The sequence below is a fragment of the Scyliorhinus canicula genome, chromosome 22, assembly GCF_902713615.1.
Source record: "Scyliorhinus canicula chromosome 22, sScyCan1.1, whole genome shotgun sequence".
NCBI classification, from domain to species: Eukaryota; Metazoa; Chordata; class Chondrichthyes; order Carcharhiniformes; family Scyliorhinidae; genus Scyliorhinus; species Scyliorhinus canicula.
The window spans coordinates 29,546,791-29,562,560 of NC_052167.1; the positions used below are offsets into that span (position 1 = coordinate 29,546,791).

The 15,770-nt window shown below is 53.1% G+C and overlaps 1 protein-coding gene across 1 annotated transcript in view; it reads left to right on the forward strand.

Moving 5' to 3' along the window:
- Positions 1-15,770, forward strand: part of LOC119956248 (prosaposin) — a 51,424-nt gene that overhangs the window by 24,148 nt on the left and 11,506 nt on the right. Inside the window, exons 7-11 of the mRNA XM_038783282.1 lie at positions 1,431-1,649; positions 1,963-2,146; positions 7,260-7,423; positions 7,820-7,900; positions 13,976-14,083. Coding sequence (XP_038639210.1) covers positions 1,431-1,649; positions 1,963-2,146; positions 7,260-7,423; positions 7,820-7,900; positions 13,976-14,083 — 756 coding nt within the window. The remainder of the gene's footprint in view (positions 1-1,430; positions 1,650-1,962; positions 2,147-7,259; positions 7,424-7,819; positions 7,901-13,975; positions 14,084-15,770) is intronic.

The following is a 15,770-nucleotide window of genomic DNA, read 5'->3' on the forward strand; positions in this document are numbered from 1 at the left end:
CTTCGGCCCTCCAAGCCTGCGCCGACCATGCTGCTTGACTAAACTACAATCTTCTACACTTCCGGGGTCCGTATCCCTCTATTCCCATCCTATTCATGTATTTGTCAGGATGCCCCTTAAACGTCACTATCGTCCCTGCTTCCACCACCTCCTCCGGCAGCGAGTTCCAGGCACCCACTACACCCTGTGTAAAAATCTTCCCTCGCACATCTCCTCTAAACCTTGCCCCTCGTACCTTAAACCTATGCCCCCTAGTAATTGACCCCTCTACCCTGGGAGAAAGCCTCTGACTATAAACTCAGTCTGTGCCCCTCATAATTTTGTAGACCTCTGTCAAGTCCCAACCTCTCGTTCCAGTGAGAACAAACCGAGTTTATTCAACCGCTCCTGATAGCTATTGCCCTCCATACCAGGCAACATCCTGGTCAATCTCCTCTGCACCCTCTCTAAAGCCTCCACATCCTTCTGGTAGTGTGGTGACCAGAATTGAACACTATACTCCGTGTGGCCTAACTAAGATTCTCTTTGAAGAAACTCGCTGTCTGCAAAGTTTTATGGACCATTTATTTGAAAAATGCAGTTTAGCACTTAGCTGGGCCTGAAATACGCCTTTTAAAATCTTGTGTAAAAGATGTTGATCTTGAACTCTGATGTAAACATGGCTTAAGACCATTGAGTAGCAACTTTCCCAAACTGAAAGAGCCTGACGTTCTTCCCCAAGAAGCTCCTGGGTTGATTTCTTTCTTTTTGATAGAATTGTTCAAGTTGGCCAGGAATTGGGAACTATGTTAATCCACCTGTGGTTTTTAAATGGGAGCTATGCCAAACTAGTCATAGTTCTTACAGGAATTACATAGATACATAGACCATACAGTGTGGAAGGAGGCCATTCGGCCCATCGAGTCTGCACCAGCCCACTTAAGCACTCACTTCCACCCTATGCCCGTAACCCCAAGAACCCCTCCTTTTTAAAAAATAAATTTAGAGTACCCAATTCATTTTTCCGATTAAGGGGCGATTTAGAGTGGCCAATCCACCTAGCCTGCACATCTTTGGGGTTGTAGGGCTGAGACCCACGCAGACACGGGGAGAATGTGCAAACTCCACACAGACAGTGACCCAGAGCCAGGATCGAACCTGGGATCTCGGCGCTGTGAGGCAGCAGGGCTAACCCACTGCGCCACCGTCCTGCCCCCAATAACACCTCCTAACCTTTTTGGACACTAAGGGCAATTTATCATGGCCAATTCACGTAACTTGCAAGTCTTTGGACTGTGGGAGGAAACCGGAGCACCCGGAGGAAACCCACGCAGACACGGGGGGAACGTGCAGACTCCGCACAGACAGTGACCCAGCGGGGAAACGAACCTGGGACCCTGGTGCTGTGAAGCCACCGTGCTAACCACTGTGCTACCGTGCTGCCCTGAAATTGGAATCATCCCTCTAATGAGAAAGTAAATCTTTTGTGGAGGCTTTGCTGCACTTTCCCCCACATCCACACTGACTTCAGTTACCTCAACCAGTTCCTCATGTTAAATCTTTTCTGTCTTCAGAGAAGCCTGGGGCCTGTGGCATCGTCGCAAGGATGTGTAATCTGTGAGTTTGCCATGCGACAGATTGAGAATCTTCTGCAGCAGAACAGGACGGAGGTGAGCACTTGAAGCATTTAGGTGTGAAAGGGGGTATTAAACGAGACTTCATAAAGTCCTTTACAGCCAGCTAATTACTTCTTGAAGTGTAGCCACCAATGTAAGAAACCCAGCATTCAAATCATGCACAGAAAGATCCCACAGGCAGTGGTCAGATAATAAGTTTCTGTGGTGTGGATTGAGGACTAACTATTGCCAGGGTATTGGTGGCAGGGGTATGGTGATAGCCGTACAGGGAATATTTCATGGTAGGCCGGTGCGGTTGTATGACTACAAGCAATTCGCCGATTATTCATATGTTTCTCGCCCGCAGGAGATGATCATTCATGCGGTGGAAAAAGTGTGCTCTCTTCTGCCAGCCACTGTCAAAAGCGAATGCAGAGACTTTGTCGAACAATACGGGCAGGCAGTGGTGGAACTCCTGGCACAGGAACTGGATCCAGCATTTGTATGTACAGCCATTGGCCTGTGCAAGCAAACGGATCGTGTGGCTGTTGGTGCGTGGGATTTATTCTTCCAGTATTACAGTTAAATGACAATTCCCCTGAGCCGACCAGCTCATCTCACCAGTTTGGCAGCCTTAGTTGCCCAGTGACCCGACTTGTTGCACCCCACCACACCTCGCACACAATCCCGGCAGCATCAAATGAGGAGGGTATGGGCAGGCCAGCAGGTGAGGGGTGAAAGACGGCACTGTTTACCTAGCTCTGAGAATGACCCGGGGTCATAGAACATAGAGAAATACAGCACAGAACAGGCCCTTCGGCCCACGATGTTGTGCCAAACTTTTGTCCTAGTTTAATCATAGTGTCCAAAATTCTACGATAATCTAAGGGCAATTTATCATGGCCAATCCACCCAACCTGCACATCTTTGGACTGTGGGAGGAAACCGGAGCACCCGGAGGAAACCCACGCACACACGGAGAGAACGTGCAGACAGTGACCGAAGCCGGAATCGAACCTGGGATCCTGGAGCTGTGAAGCAATTGTGCTATCCACAATGCTACCGTGCTGCCCTTAAGAACAAATTAATCTACACTTCATTATTCTACCATAATCCATGTACCTATCCAATAGCCGCTTGAAGGTCCCTAATGTTTCCGACTCAACTGCTTCCACAGGCAGTGCATTCCATGCCCCCACTACTCTCTGGGTAAAGAACCTACCTCTGACATCCCCCCCTATAGCTTCCACCATTCACCTTAAATTTATATCCCCTTGTAATGGTTTGTTCCACCTGGGGGAAAAGTCTCTGACTGTCTACTCTATCTATTCCCCTGATCATCTTATAAACCTCTTTCATGTCGCCCCTCATCCTTCTCCGTTCTAATGAGAAAAGGCCTAGCACCCTCAACCTTTCCTCGTAAGACCTACTCTCCATTCCAGGCAACATGCTGGTAAATCTCCTTTGCACCTTTTCCAAAGCTTCCACATCCTTCCTAAATTGAGGCGACCAGAACTGCACACAGTACTCCAAATGTGGCCTGACCAAGGTTTTGTACAGCTGCATCATCACCTCACGGCTCTTAAATTCAATCCCTCTGCTAATGAACGCTAGCACACCATCGGCCTTCTTCACAGCTCTATCCACTTGAGTGGCAACTTTCAAAGATCTATGAACATAGACCCCAAGATCTCTCTGCTCCTCGACATTGCCAAGAACCCTACCGTTAACCCTGTATTCCGCATTCATATTTGTCCTTCCATTGTGGATAGCACAATCGCTTCACAGCTCCAGGGCCCCAGGTTCGATTCCGGCTTGGGTCACTGTCTGTGCGGAGTCTGCACATCCTCTCCGTGTGTGCGTGGGTTTCCTCCGGGTTCTCGGGTTTCCTCACACAGTCCAAAGATGTGCAGGTTAGGTGGATTGGCCGTGCTAAATTGTCCCTGTGTCCAAAGATGTGCAGGTTAGGTGGATTGGCCATGATAAATTACCCTTAGTGTCCAAAATTGCCCTTAGTGTTGGGTGGGGTTACTGAGTTATGGGGATAGGGTGGAGTTGTTGACCTTGGGTAGGGGGTAGGGTGCTCTTTCCAAGAGCTGGTGCAGACTGGATGGGCCGAATGGCCTCCTGCACTGTAAATTCTATGTAAAATGGACAACCTCACACTTGTCAGGGTTAAACTCCATCTGCCACTTCTCAGCCCAGCTCTGCATCCTATCTATGTCTCTTTGAATCCGACAACAGCTCTCCTCACTATCGACAACTCCACCAATCTTTGTATCATCTGCAAATTTACTGACCCACCCTTCACTCCCTCTTTTACAGAGAGATCTGGGAGTTAAGGTCCATTCTACCCTGAAGGTGGCAACGCAGGTTGATAGAGTGGTCAAGAAGGCATATAGCATGCTTGCCTTCATCGGACGGGGTATTGAGTACAAGAGTCGGCAGGTCATGTTACAGTTGTAGAGGACTTTGGTTAGGCCACATTTGGAATACTGCGTGCAGTTCTGGTCGCCACATTACCAGAAGGATGTGGATGCTTTGGAGAGGGTGCAGAGGAGGTTCACCAGGATGTTGCCTGGTATGGAGGGGGCTAGGTATGAAGAAAGGTTAAGTAGATTAGGATTGTTTTCATTGGAAAGACGGAGGTTGAGGGGGGACCTGTTTGAGGTCTACAAAATTATGCGAGGTATGGACAGGGTGGATAGCAACAAGCTTTTCCCAAGAGTAGGGGTGTCAGTTACAAGGGGTCACGATTTCAAAGTGAGAGGGGGAAAGTTTAAGGGAGATGTGTGTGGAAAGTTTTTTACGCAGAGGGTGGTGGGTGCCTGGAACGCTTTACCAGCGGAGGTGGTAGAGGGGGGCACGATAGCATTTAAGAGGCATCTAGACGGGTATATGAACGGGCGGGAACAGAGGGAAGTAGACCTTGGAAAATAGGAGACAGGTTTAGATAAAGGATCTGGATCGGCGCAGGCTGGGAGGGCCGAAGGGCCTGTTCCTGTGCTGTAATTTTCTTCTTTGTTATTTCTCATCCAAGTTATTAATGAAAACCACAAACAGCAGAGGACCCAAAACTGATCCCTGCGGTACACCGCTGGTAACTGGGCTCCAGGCTGAATATTTGCCATCCACCACCACTCTCTGACTTCTATTGGTTAGCCAGTTCGTTATCCAACTGGCCACATTTCCCACTATCCCATGCCTCCTTACTTTCTGCATAAGCCTACCATGGGGAACCTTATCAGATGCCTTACTAAAATCCATGTACACTACATCCACTGCTTTACCTTCAGCCACATGCTTGGTCACCTCTTCAAAGAAGTCAATATGACTTGTAAGGCAAGACCTACCCCTCACAAATTCCTGCTGACAATCCCTAATCAAGCAGTGTCTTTCCAGATGCTCAGAAATCCTATCCCTCAGTACCCTTTCCATTACTTTGCCTACCACTGAAGTAAGACTAACTGGCCTGTAATTCCCAGGGTTATCCCTATTCCCGTTTTTGAACAGAGGCACGACATTTGCCACTCTCTAATTCCCTGGTACCACCCCTGTTAACAGTGGGGCCGAAAAGATCATTGCCAACGGCTCTGCAATTTCATTTCTTGCTTCCCATAGAATCCTTGGATATATCCCGTCAGGCCCGGGGGACTTGTCTATCCTCAAGTCAAGTTTTTCAAAACGCCCAACACATCTTCCTTCCTAACAAGTATCTCCTGGAGCTTACCAGCCTGTTTCACACTGTCCCCTCCAACAATATGGCCCCTCTCGTTTGTAAATACTGAAGAAAAGTAGGACAGGCAAGGGGCATCCAGTATGGGGAGAATCTCCATTGGAGATTTGTCACAATTATGGTAATAGAAAACTTGGGTAAATTTGTGTCAAGTCCATTCACTTGTGCTGTTCACTATGTCTGAACTTTTGGTCAGGACTTGAATTTCTCAAATTACAGACCCTAAAGTGACGTTTTCCTGGATATTGAGCAATGTATGTGGAGCATTGAGGTGGTCAGAGTTCAGACCCTTTCTAACCCCTCTTGCACACAGCTCAGAATTGTTGGATAATGTTTATTTGCAGAACAATCTATCTGTCACAGTGAATTGGAACAGAAAGGACATGGAACATAGTGAAGCCTGGCCCAGGAAGATTGGCTCTTCGCTCAGTTACCACATGTATCATTTTCTTATCAAAGCAAATTACTGCGGATGCTGGAATCTGAAACGAAAGAGAAAATGCTGGAAAGTCTCAGCAGGTCTATAGGGAGAGAAAAGAGCTAACGTTTCTCTTTGACAAAGAGTCATCGAATTCGAAATGTTAGCTCTTTTCTCTCCCTATCATTTTGTTATTCTCTTCACGCTGCGTGTGCCATCCCATTGGACCACAGTAGAATGGGGTTAAAGTGTGTCTGTTTCAGTGCAAGGTGTGTCCAGAATAAGGGAGATGAATTTAAGAGCATGGATCAGTACTTGGAACTACGATATTGTGGGCATTACAGACACATGGATTTCACAGGGGCAGGAATGGGTGTTAGATGTTCCGGGGTTGAGATGTTTTAAGGAGAATATGGAGGGAGGTAAAAGAGGAGGGGGAGTGGCACTGTTAATTAGGGAGTGCACCACAGCTGCAGAAAAGGAGGTAGTTGAGGAGGGTTTGTCTACTGAGTCAGTCTGGGTGGAAGTCAGAAACAAGAAAGGAGCAGTCACTTCATTGAGAGTTTTTTATAGACCCCCCCCCCCCCCCAATAGCAGAGAGATAGATAGTTGTTGTCATGGGTGACTTTGACTTCCTTAATGTTGACTGGAACTTCCTTATGGTTTGGATGGAGCAGACTTTGTCAGGTCTGTACAGGAAGGATTCCTGACTCAGTATGGCCGACTAGGTGAGGGGGGGGGGGGGTCCATATTGGACTTGGTGCTCGGCAACGAACCAGGCCAGGTGTCAGATGTCTCGGTGGGAGAGCATTTTGGTGACAGTGACCACAACTCCTTGACCTTTACCATAGTCAGGGAGAGGGATGGGAAGAGACAGTATGGGAAGGTATTTAATTTGGGGAGGGGAAATTATACTGCTATTTGACAGGAGCTGAGGAGCATAAAGTGGGAAGAGTTCTTGGGGAAATGCACAACAGTAATGGGGAGATTGTTTAAGGAGCACTTGCTGCGAGTGCTGAATAGTTTTGTCCCACTGAGACGAGGAAGGAATGGTAAGGTGAAGGAGCCTTGGATGACAAGAGAAGTGGAGCTTCTAGTCAAGAGGAGGAAGGAAGCTTGGTAAGGTTGAGGAAGCCAGGGTCTGGCACTGCTCTGGAGGGTTACAAGGTAGCCAAGAAGGAACTCAAAAATGGACTGAGGAGAGCTCGAAGGGGGCATGATTTAGCCCTGGGACGAAGGATTAGGGAATACCCCAAGGTGATGTATATCATAAATCATAGAATTTACAGTTCAGAAGGAGGCCATTCGGCCCATCGAGTTTGCACCGGCTCTTGGAAAGAGCACCCTGCCCAAGGTCCACACCTCAACCCGATCCCCATAACCCAGTAACCCCACCCTAAGGGGCAATTTAGCATGGCCAATCCACCTAACCCGCACATCTTTGGACTGTGGGATCTCCAGTAAATGTGAAGTTGGTTTCTGTTCTGATGCATATCTTTTCTAACCTCAGAGAAAGTTAAACCGAAGCAGCTGAAAGCTGGTCCTTTGTGTGAAGTCTGTCAGTTGATGGTAGAACATCTGGACAAATTAATCCAGAAGAACTCTACTGAGAAGCAGATTGAAGCTGCCCTGGACAAAGTGTGTGACCTCCTGCCAGAGAGAATGCGTGAGGAGGTAAGAGGCCACCAACATTCCCAGCTTTCCAATGGTTGTGTAAACTCCAGCTTCTAACCTGGCCAAGTGCAGTGGATTGAGCTGAATGGCAGCTTCCTACACTGTGTTCTGCAAGTGGAGCGTGTGGCTACGGTGTTCAGAAGTTTCCTGTGTGAACAGGCGACAGTGCCTGCCTGTGCGGGACGGCATTCGATGGGGGGGGTAGACACCACTTATCATTTGCCTCTTCCCTTCAGTATGTGTATGGGCTGAGGTTGGCAGGAGCCACTGGTCTTGTGTTAAGAGAGTGTGGCTGAGATCCCCCATTATGTTGCTGAATGTGTTTGGAGCTGTCACTGCACGTGATTTCCTGGGCGCCTCACTGACACTAGCTGACAGGATGGTTCTGTCTTTCAGTGTGACCAGTTGGTACATCAGTATGAAGACGCGCTGCTGCAGATCCTCCTGCAAACTATGGACCCAAACTTTGTTTGCTCAGTGAGTATCATTTAACTGTTTTATATCATTTCTGCCATTTCTCTGCACTGATGTGTGTCAACAGGAGCTTTGTGCAGTGTTTGGATCTGCTTCACAGAGAGTTCAGTTGCCACCAGCAAATTCCAACCGGCACCATTTGAAACTTGCAGGATTTACTCAGAACTTGCCTGCTGGTCCCCAGAGCAATTCAGGCCATTATTAGTCCGTGCAATTAAAGCAACAGATTGAGTTAAAAGATTCCACACTCATTTCATCGCTATCCATTTTGCAAATGATTCTTTGAAGTATTCTTTATTCGGCCTTCAATTATCCCAACCCTCAGTCCTTTTCGTTTAATATTATTGCCTCTGACCATCACCATCTTGATCGTCTTAAAGTTATTGTCGCCATGAAGTTATTCAGTGCTTTCATCATTCATAACAGCCTCATGCCGACAAAAGAGTTTAACCCTTACAGCAACTTCCAATCCACTTATATCACTGAGTATATAACCACTCACGTGACTGCAGTGAAATATCCCACAGGGAAAGGATTTAAGCTTCCCACCTGTAAATCCCTCCCTGCAAAAGGAGTCTTCAAAACCTGTAACTGACAGTCCAGGTTAGAAATTCGCAACGTTCTCTCCCCTGGTTGCCAGGGGCAGCGATGATTGAATGGGCTCTGCTGTACTTTGTTCCCTCGGATGATGGCAGCTGTTGGCGTGGATCTACCATTAGCCGACAGCTGGGCCTGAATATGCAAATGCTGCCCATTTAACAATGTTTTCGTATTCTAAAGGCTACATGCAACCATTTTGCATTCTGAAGGGACCGTTCCCTCCATGACATCCTGATCCACTCTTCGGTCACCCTAAATAGCCTATTCCTTCTCGAGGGCAACTTTCCTTGCAGTCGCCGGTAATGTAACAAGCCTCTCATCTCACCCATCCCGGAGCCCAAACTGCTTCCAGATGACTTACACGCAATGTGTTGAAATTTTAAAATTCCATTGATTCTGATTTTCACCCCCCCGCCTTTCGGCTGGTTCATCTTTGACTTCCCTTCCTTGACTCGCTGCATTTCTGGGGATAGCTTTTCAACTATTATTCGCTGCAAACTCATGGACACCAGCAGCTACCGCAACAACATTTCCTTGCGTCCTGGTTCCATTCTCCCAGTTTCTCCGGCTCCAGCGCTCCTAAGGTGCCTTTTTTCCCCCTCGACCAAGGATTGCACCACAGCATGGTTATCAGGACCCTCCACCGTGTCTCAGCAATTTCATGCCCCCCCCCCCCCCCCCCCCCCCCCCCCCCCCCCAAAGATGTTTCCGTGAGCTCCAGCGTGATATCTCCACCAAATGCATGTACCCCTGCCCTTCCCTTTCAGCATTCTGAAGGGACCATTCCCTCCATGACATCCTGATCCACTCTTCGGTCACCCTAAATAGCCTATTCCTTCTCGAGGGCAACTTTCCTTGCAGTTGCCGGTAATGTAACAAGCCTCTCATCTCACCCATCCCGGAGCCCAAACTGCTTCCAGATGACTTACACGCACTTTCATTTTAACATGTGCTATTTGTTGTTCACAATGTATGTAGACTTGGGGCTGGCTTTGTGGCGTAACTCCATTCCGTCTGCAACGTCCTTTGCAATTGTGCCCATTATCTCTGTTTCTCCCCGACCAAGATCAACCCCCTTGTGCACCTCTGCATTAAATTTCATCTGCCGCTTGTCCACCCATTCTGCAAATCTATCTATGTCCTTTTAAAGTTCTACAGTACCCTCTTGTCAGGTCATAAGGTTTTAAGTTTTGCAGCACCCTGGGGCGTGACGTGGTGCAGTGGTTAGCACTGCTGCCTCCGGCGCTCCGGACCTGGGTTTGAATCCCGGCCCTGGGTCACTGTCTGTGTGGAGTTTGCACATTCTCCCCGTGTCTGCGTGGGTTTCACCCCCACAACCCAAAAATGTGCAGGGTAGGTGGATTGGCCACGCTAAATTGCCCCTTAATTGGAAAAAAATAATAACTGAGTATTCTAAATTTAGTTTTGTGGTATCCGCAAATTTTGTAATTGTGCCCCACCAAGGCCATTAATATATCAGGAAGGGCCTCCCCCTCGGCACCGGGGCGGCCTCCCCATCAACACCGGGGCGGCCTCCCCATCGGCACCGGGGCGGTCTCCCCATCAGCGCCGGGGCGGTCTCACCATCAACACCGGGGCGGTCTCCCCATCAACACCGGGGCGGTCTCCCCATCAACACCGGGGCGGTCTCACATCAACACCGGGGCGGTCTCCCCATCAACACCGGGGCGGTCTCACCATCAACGCCGGGGCGGTCTCCCCATCAACGCCGGGGCGGTCTCACCATCAACACCGGGGCGGTCTCCCCATCAGCACCGGGGCGGTCTCCCCATCAGCACCGGGGCGGTCTCACCATCAACGCCGGGGCGGTCTCCCCATCAACGCCGGGGCGGTCTCACCATCAACACCGGGGCGGTCTCCCCATCGGCGCCGGGGCGGTCTCCCCATCAACGCCGGGGCGGTCTCCCCATCGGCGCCGGGGCGGTCTCCCCATCAACGCCGGGGCGGCCTCCCCATCAACGCCGGGGCGGTCTCCCCATCAACGCCGGGGCGGTCTCCCCATCAACGCCGGGGCGGTCTCCCCATCAACGCCGGGGCGGTCTCACCATCAGCACCGGGGCGGTCTCCCCATCAGCACCGGGGCGGTCTCACCATCAACACCGGGGCGGTCTCACCATCAACGCCGGGGCAGCCTCCCCATCAACGCCGGGGCGGTCTCCCCATCGGCGCCGGGGCGGTCTCCCCATCGGCACCGGGGCGGTCTCCCCATCAGCACCGGGGCGGTCTCCCCATCAACACCGGGGCGGTCTCACCATCAACACCGGGGCGGTCTCCCCATCAACGCCGGGGCGGTCTCCCCATCAACGCCGGGGCGGCCTCACCATCAACGCCGGGGCGGTCTCCCCATCAACACCGGGGCGGTCTCCCCATCAACACCGGGGCGGTCTCCCCATCAGCACCGGGGCGGTCTCACCATCAGCACCGGGGCGGTCTCACCATCAACACCGGGGCGGCCTCCCCATCAGCACCGGGGCGGTCTCCCCATCAACACCGGGGCGGTCTCACCATCAACACCGGGGCGGTCTCCCCATCAACACCGGGGCGGTCTCTCCGTCAACGCCGGGGCGGTCTCACCATCAACGCCGGGGCGGTCTCACCATCAACGCCGGGGCGGTCTCCCCATCAGCACCGGGGCGGTCTCCCCATCAACGCCGGGGCGGCCTCCCCATCAACGCCGGGGCGGTCTCACCATCAACGCCGGGGCGGTCTCCCCATCAACGCCGGGGCGGTCTCACCATCAACGCCGGGGCGGTCTCACCATCAGCACCGGGGCGGTCTCCCCATCAACGCCGGGGCGGTCTCCCCATCAACGCCGGGGCGGTCTCCCCATCAGCACCGGGGCGGTCTCCCCATCAACGCCGGGGCGGCCTCCCCATCAGCACCGGGGCGGTCTCACCATCAACGCCGGGGCGGTCTCCCCATCAACGCCGGGGCGGTCTCCCCATCAGCACCGGGGCGGTCTCGACTACGTCCTCCAGTCTGAAAAACTCCCATTAACCACCACCCTGCTTCATGTCACTCATTCAATTCCCTATCCATGTTGCTACTATTCCTTTTATTCTGGGAGTTAGAACTTTTCTCACAGGTCTGTTGTCTGACACTTAGTTAAATGATTTCTGGAAGTCCCTGTACACCACATCTACAGCATTGTCCTCGTCAATCCCACTCCAACCCGTCAGCCCCACTCCAACCCGTCGGCCCCGCTCCAACCCGTCAGCCCCGCTCCCACCCGTCGGCCCCGCTCCAACCCGTCAGCCCCACTCCAAACCCGTCAATCCCACTCCAACCCGTCGGCCCCGCTCCCACCCGTCAATCCCGCTCCAACCCGTCGGCCCCGCTCCCAGCCGTCGGCCCCGCTCCCAGCCGTCGGCCCCGCTCCCACCCGTCAATCCCGCTCCAACCCGTCGGCCCCGCTCCCAGCCGTCGGCCCCGCTCCCACCCGTCGGCCCCGCTCCCACCCGTCGGCCCCGCTCCCACCCGCGGCCCCGCTCCCAGCCGTCGGCCCCGCTCCCACCCGTCGGCCCCGCTCCCACCCGTCGGCCCCGCTCCCACCCGTCGGCCCCGCTCCCACCCGTCGGCGCCGCTCCCACCCGTCGGCCCCGCTCCCACCCGTCGGCCCCGCTCCCACCCGTCGGCCCCGCTCCCACCCGTCGGCCCCGCTCCCAGCCGTCGGCCCCGCTCCCAGCCGTCGGCCCCGCTCCCACCCGTCGGCCCCGCTCCAACCCGTCGGCCCCGCTCCCACCCGTCGGCCCCGCTCCCACCCGTCGGCCCCGCTCCCACCCGTCGGCCCCGCTCCCACCCGTCAATCCCGCTCCAACCCGTCGGCCCCGCTCCCAGCCGTCGGCGCCGCTCCCACCCGTCGGCGCCGCTCCCACCCGTCGGCCCCGCTCCCACCCGTCGGCCCCGCTCCCACCCGTCGGCCCCGCTCCCACCCGTCAATCCCGCTCCCACCCGTCGGCGCCGCTCCCACCCGTCGGCCCCGCTCCCACCCGTCGGCCCCGCTCCCACCCGTCGGCCCCGCTCCCACCCGTCGGCCCCGCTCCAACCCGTCGGCCCCGCTCCCACCCGTCGGCCCCGCCTCCAACCCGTCGGCCCCGCTCCCACCCGTCGGCCCCGCTCCCACCCGTCGGCCCCGCTCCCACCCGTCGGCCCCGCTCCCAGCCGTCGGCCCCGCTCCCAGCCGTCGGCCCCGCTCCCACCCGTCGGCCCCGCTCCCACCCGTCGGCCCCGCTCCCAGCCGTCGGCCCCGCTCCAACCCGTCGGCCCCGCTCCCACCCGTCGGCCCCGCTCCCAGCCGTCGGCCCCGCTCCCACCCGTCGGCCCCGCTCCCACCCGTCGGCCCCGCTCCCACCCGTCGGCCCCGCTCCCACCCGTCGGCATTGTTCTTGTAAATCCCACTCTGTTACCTCATCAAATGATTCCAGCAGCTAGTTGAACACAATTTGCCCGTTAGAATTCGATGCTGACTCACTATTTGACCTGCATTTTCCCAATTTGCAGTTCTCCAGTCCTCTGGCCCCAGTCTATGGAAGACTGGCTAATTATGACCAGTCGCTCTGCCGTTTCCACTTTCATTTACTTCAGATGGATACATCTCATCTGGTCCAGTTGCTTTGTCAACTGTTACCACCATATTACTTTCAAACTCTGCTAGTACCTGAATTACTTCATCTTTCACCCTTGCCCTTGGCACAAAGTATTTCCGTAATTCCTCAGCCATGCCCACTGCTCACTGCCTCCATAAATCCCCTTTTTGGTTTCCAATTGGCTCCATTCTTCCATTTAGTGTTTTTCATAGAAATCATAGAATCCCTACAATACACAAGGAGACCATTCGGCCCATCGAGTCTGCACTGACCTCCTGAAAAAGCGTTCCACTCAAGCCCATTTCCTCCCTATTCCTATAACTTCCTAACCTACACTAATGGCAATTCATCATGGCCGATCCAACTATCCTGCACATCTTTGGACTGTGGGAGGAAACCGGAGAACCCGGAGGGAACCCACGCACACACGGGGAGGATGTGCAAACTCCACACGAACAGTGATCCAAGACTCGGATGACTTTTATCATCCAGGGAGCTCTGCACATGCTTGCCTTTCCAATCTCTTTCATGTGAATATACATCGACTGTGCCTGAACAATCTGATCTTTGAAGTCAGCCCCGCTTTGCCTTTACTTCCAATGCAATGCCCTTTCCTCCCACAGTCCAAAGACGTGCAGGTTAGGTGGCGTTACAGGGATAGGGTGGGAGAGTGAGCCTAGGTAGGGTGCTCTTTCGGAGGGTCGGAGTAGACTTGATGGGCCAAATGGCCACCTTCTGCACTGTAGGAATTCTATGGGACTGGCCTTTTAGTACAGTGCATCGTTAAATACTAAACTTTTCGGAGTTTCTTGGATCTTGTAACTGAATTCTGTTTTTCTCTTGCGTAATAAATTCCCGTTTCCATCAACAGAAACTTGGACTTTGCTTAGGTGCAAAACCACACCTTTTGGGATCTGATAAATGTGTTTGGGGTCCATCATACTGGTGTAAGAACATGGACACTGCAAGCCAATGCAATGTAAGTAACTGTGCCATAACCAGCATTGGAAAAATTACTGCACTGTTTTTTTAGAAAATATTTTATTGAAGTATTTGTAATTTTCACAGTTTAACACATTAACATCTCTTAAACAACCATGCGGGCCAACACGCGTAAAGATAGAAAAGAATAACAACCTCCAGAACAACACCCCCCCCCGCTCTATTCCCTAGCTGCCAGTGAACTGTATTCTCTGTCCCGCTGTAACATTGCCGTGTCTCCTGTTTTCCTCCCGCCCCCTTGCTGCTGACGTTTAATTTTCCATGAAATAGTCTATGAACAGCTGCCATCTTAGGGCAAACCCTTGAATGATCCTCTCAGAGCCAATTTAATTTTCTCCAGACTGAGAAACCCTGCCATGTCGCTGACCCACATTCCTGACTTTGGGGGCTCCAAGGGGCTCCGAGTCCCTCCATCCCAGCAAAATCTGTCTCCAGGCCCCCCGATCCTTCGATAACCCCAAATATTGCCAGTTCTGGACTCGGAGTTACCCTTCCTTCCAGTACCTCTGACATAACGTCCGCAAATCCCTGCCAGAATCCTCTCAATTTCGGACATGCACAAAACATATGTACATGGTTCGCTGGGCTACCCCACACCGCCCACATCTGTCCTCCACCTCCTCAAAGATCCTACTCATCCGGGCTGCCGTCATGTCGGTCCTGTTGACCACCTTGAACTGGATCAGGCTAAGTCTAGCACAAGACGAGGATAAATTGACTCTCTTCAGGGCATTTTCCCACAGCTCGAATTATATCTCCCCACCCAGCTCCTCTTCCCACTTCCTCTTCACCTCCCTGATAGGGACTCCTTCCCACTCCATCAACTCCTTGTGCATCTCCGAGACCCTCCCCTCTCCAACCTCTGTTTTTTAACGTCACCTTATCTTGTAACCCCCTCGGGGGGAGGCGAGGGGAGCAAGGCACCTGCCTCTGGACAAAATCCCGTACCTGGAGGTACCGAAACCCGTTCCCACCCGGCAATTCAAACTACTCCTCTAATGCCTCCAAGGTAGGGATAACCTCCTTAATGAATAGGTCCCCAAATCTCTCAATTCCAGCCCGCCGCCATCACTATAGTCCCCATCCAGCCCACGCCGGGGCAAACCATTGATTGTTACAAATCGGTGACTACACTGATTCCAATCTCATGTGTTGCCTCCATTGCCCCCACACCCTAAGGGCTGCCACCACCACAGGGCCTGTAGAGTACCGAGCCGGTGAGAAGGGCAGGGGTGCCGTCAGTAAGGCCTCCAAACTCGTCCCCTTACAGGATTATCATAGAATTTACAGTGCAGAAGGAGGCCATTCGGCCCATTGAGTCTGCACCGGCTCTTGGAAAGAGCACCCTTCCCAACCGCACACCGCCACCCTATCCCCATAACCCAGTAACCCCATCCAACACTAAGGGCAATCTTGGACACTCAGGGCAATTTATCATGGCCAATCCACCTAACCCGCACATCTTTGGACTGAGAGGGGAAACCGGAGCACCCGGAGGAAACCCACGCAGACACGGGGAGGATGTGCAGACTCCGCACAGACAGTGACCCAAGCCGGAATCGAACCTGGGACCCTGGAGCTGTGAAGCAATTGTGCTATCCACAATGCCGCTCCCACGCCGACCCCTTCCCTCCTACCCACTTCCTGACCATCGATATGTTGGC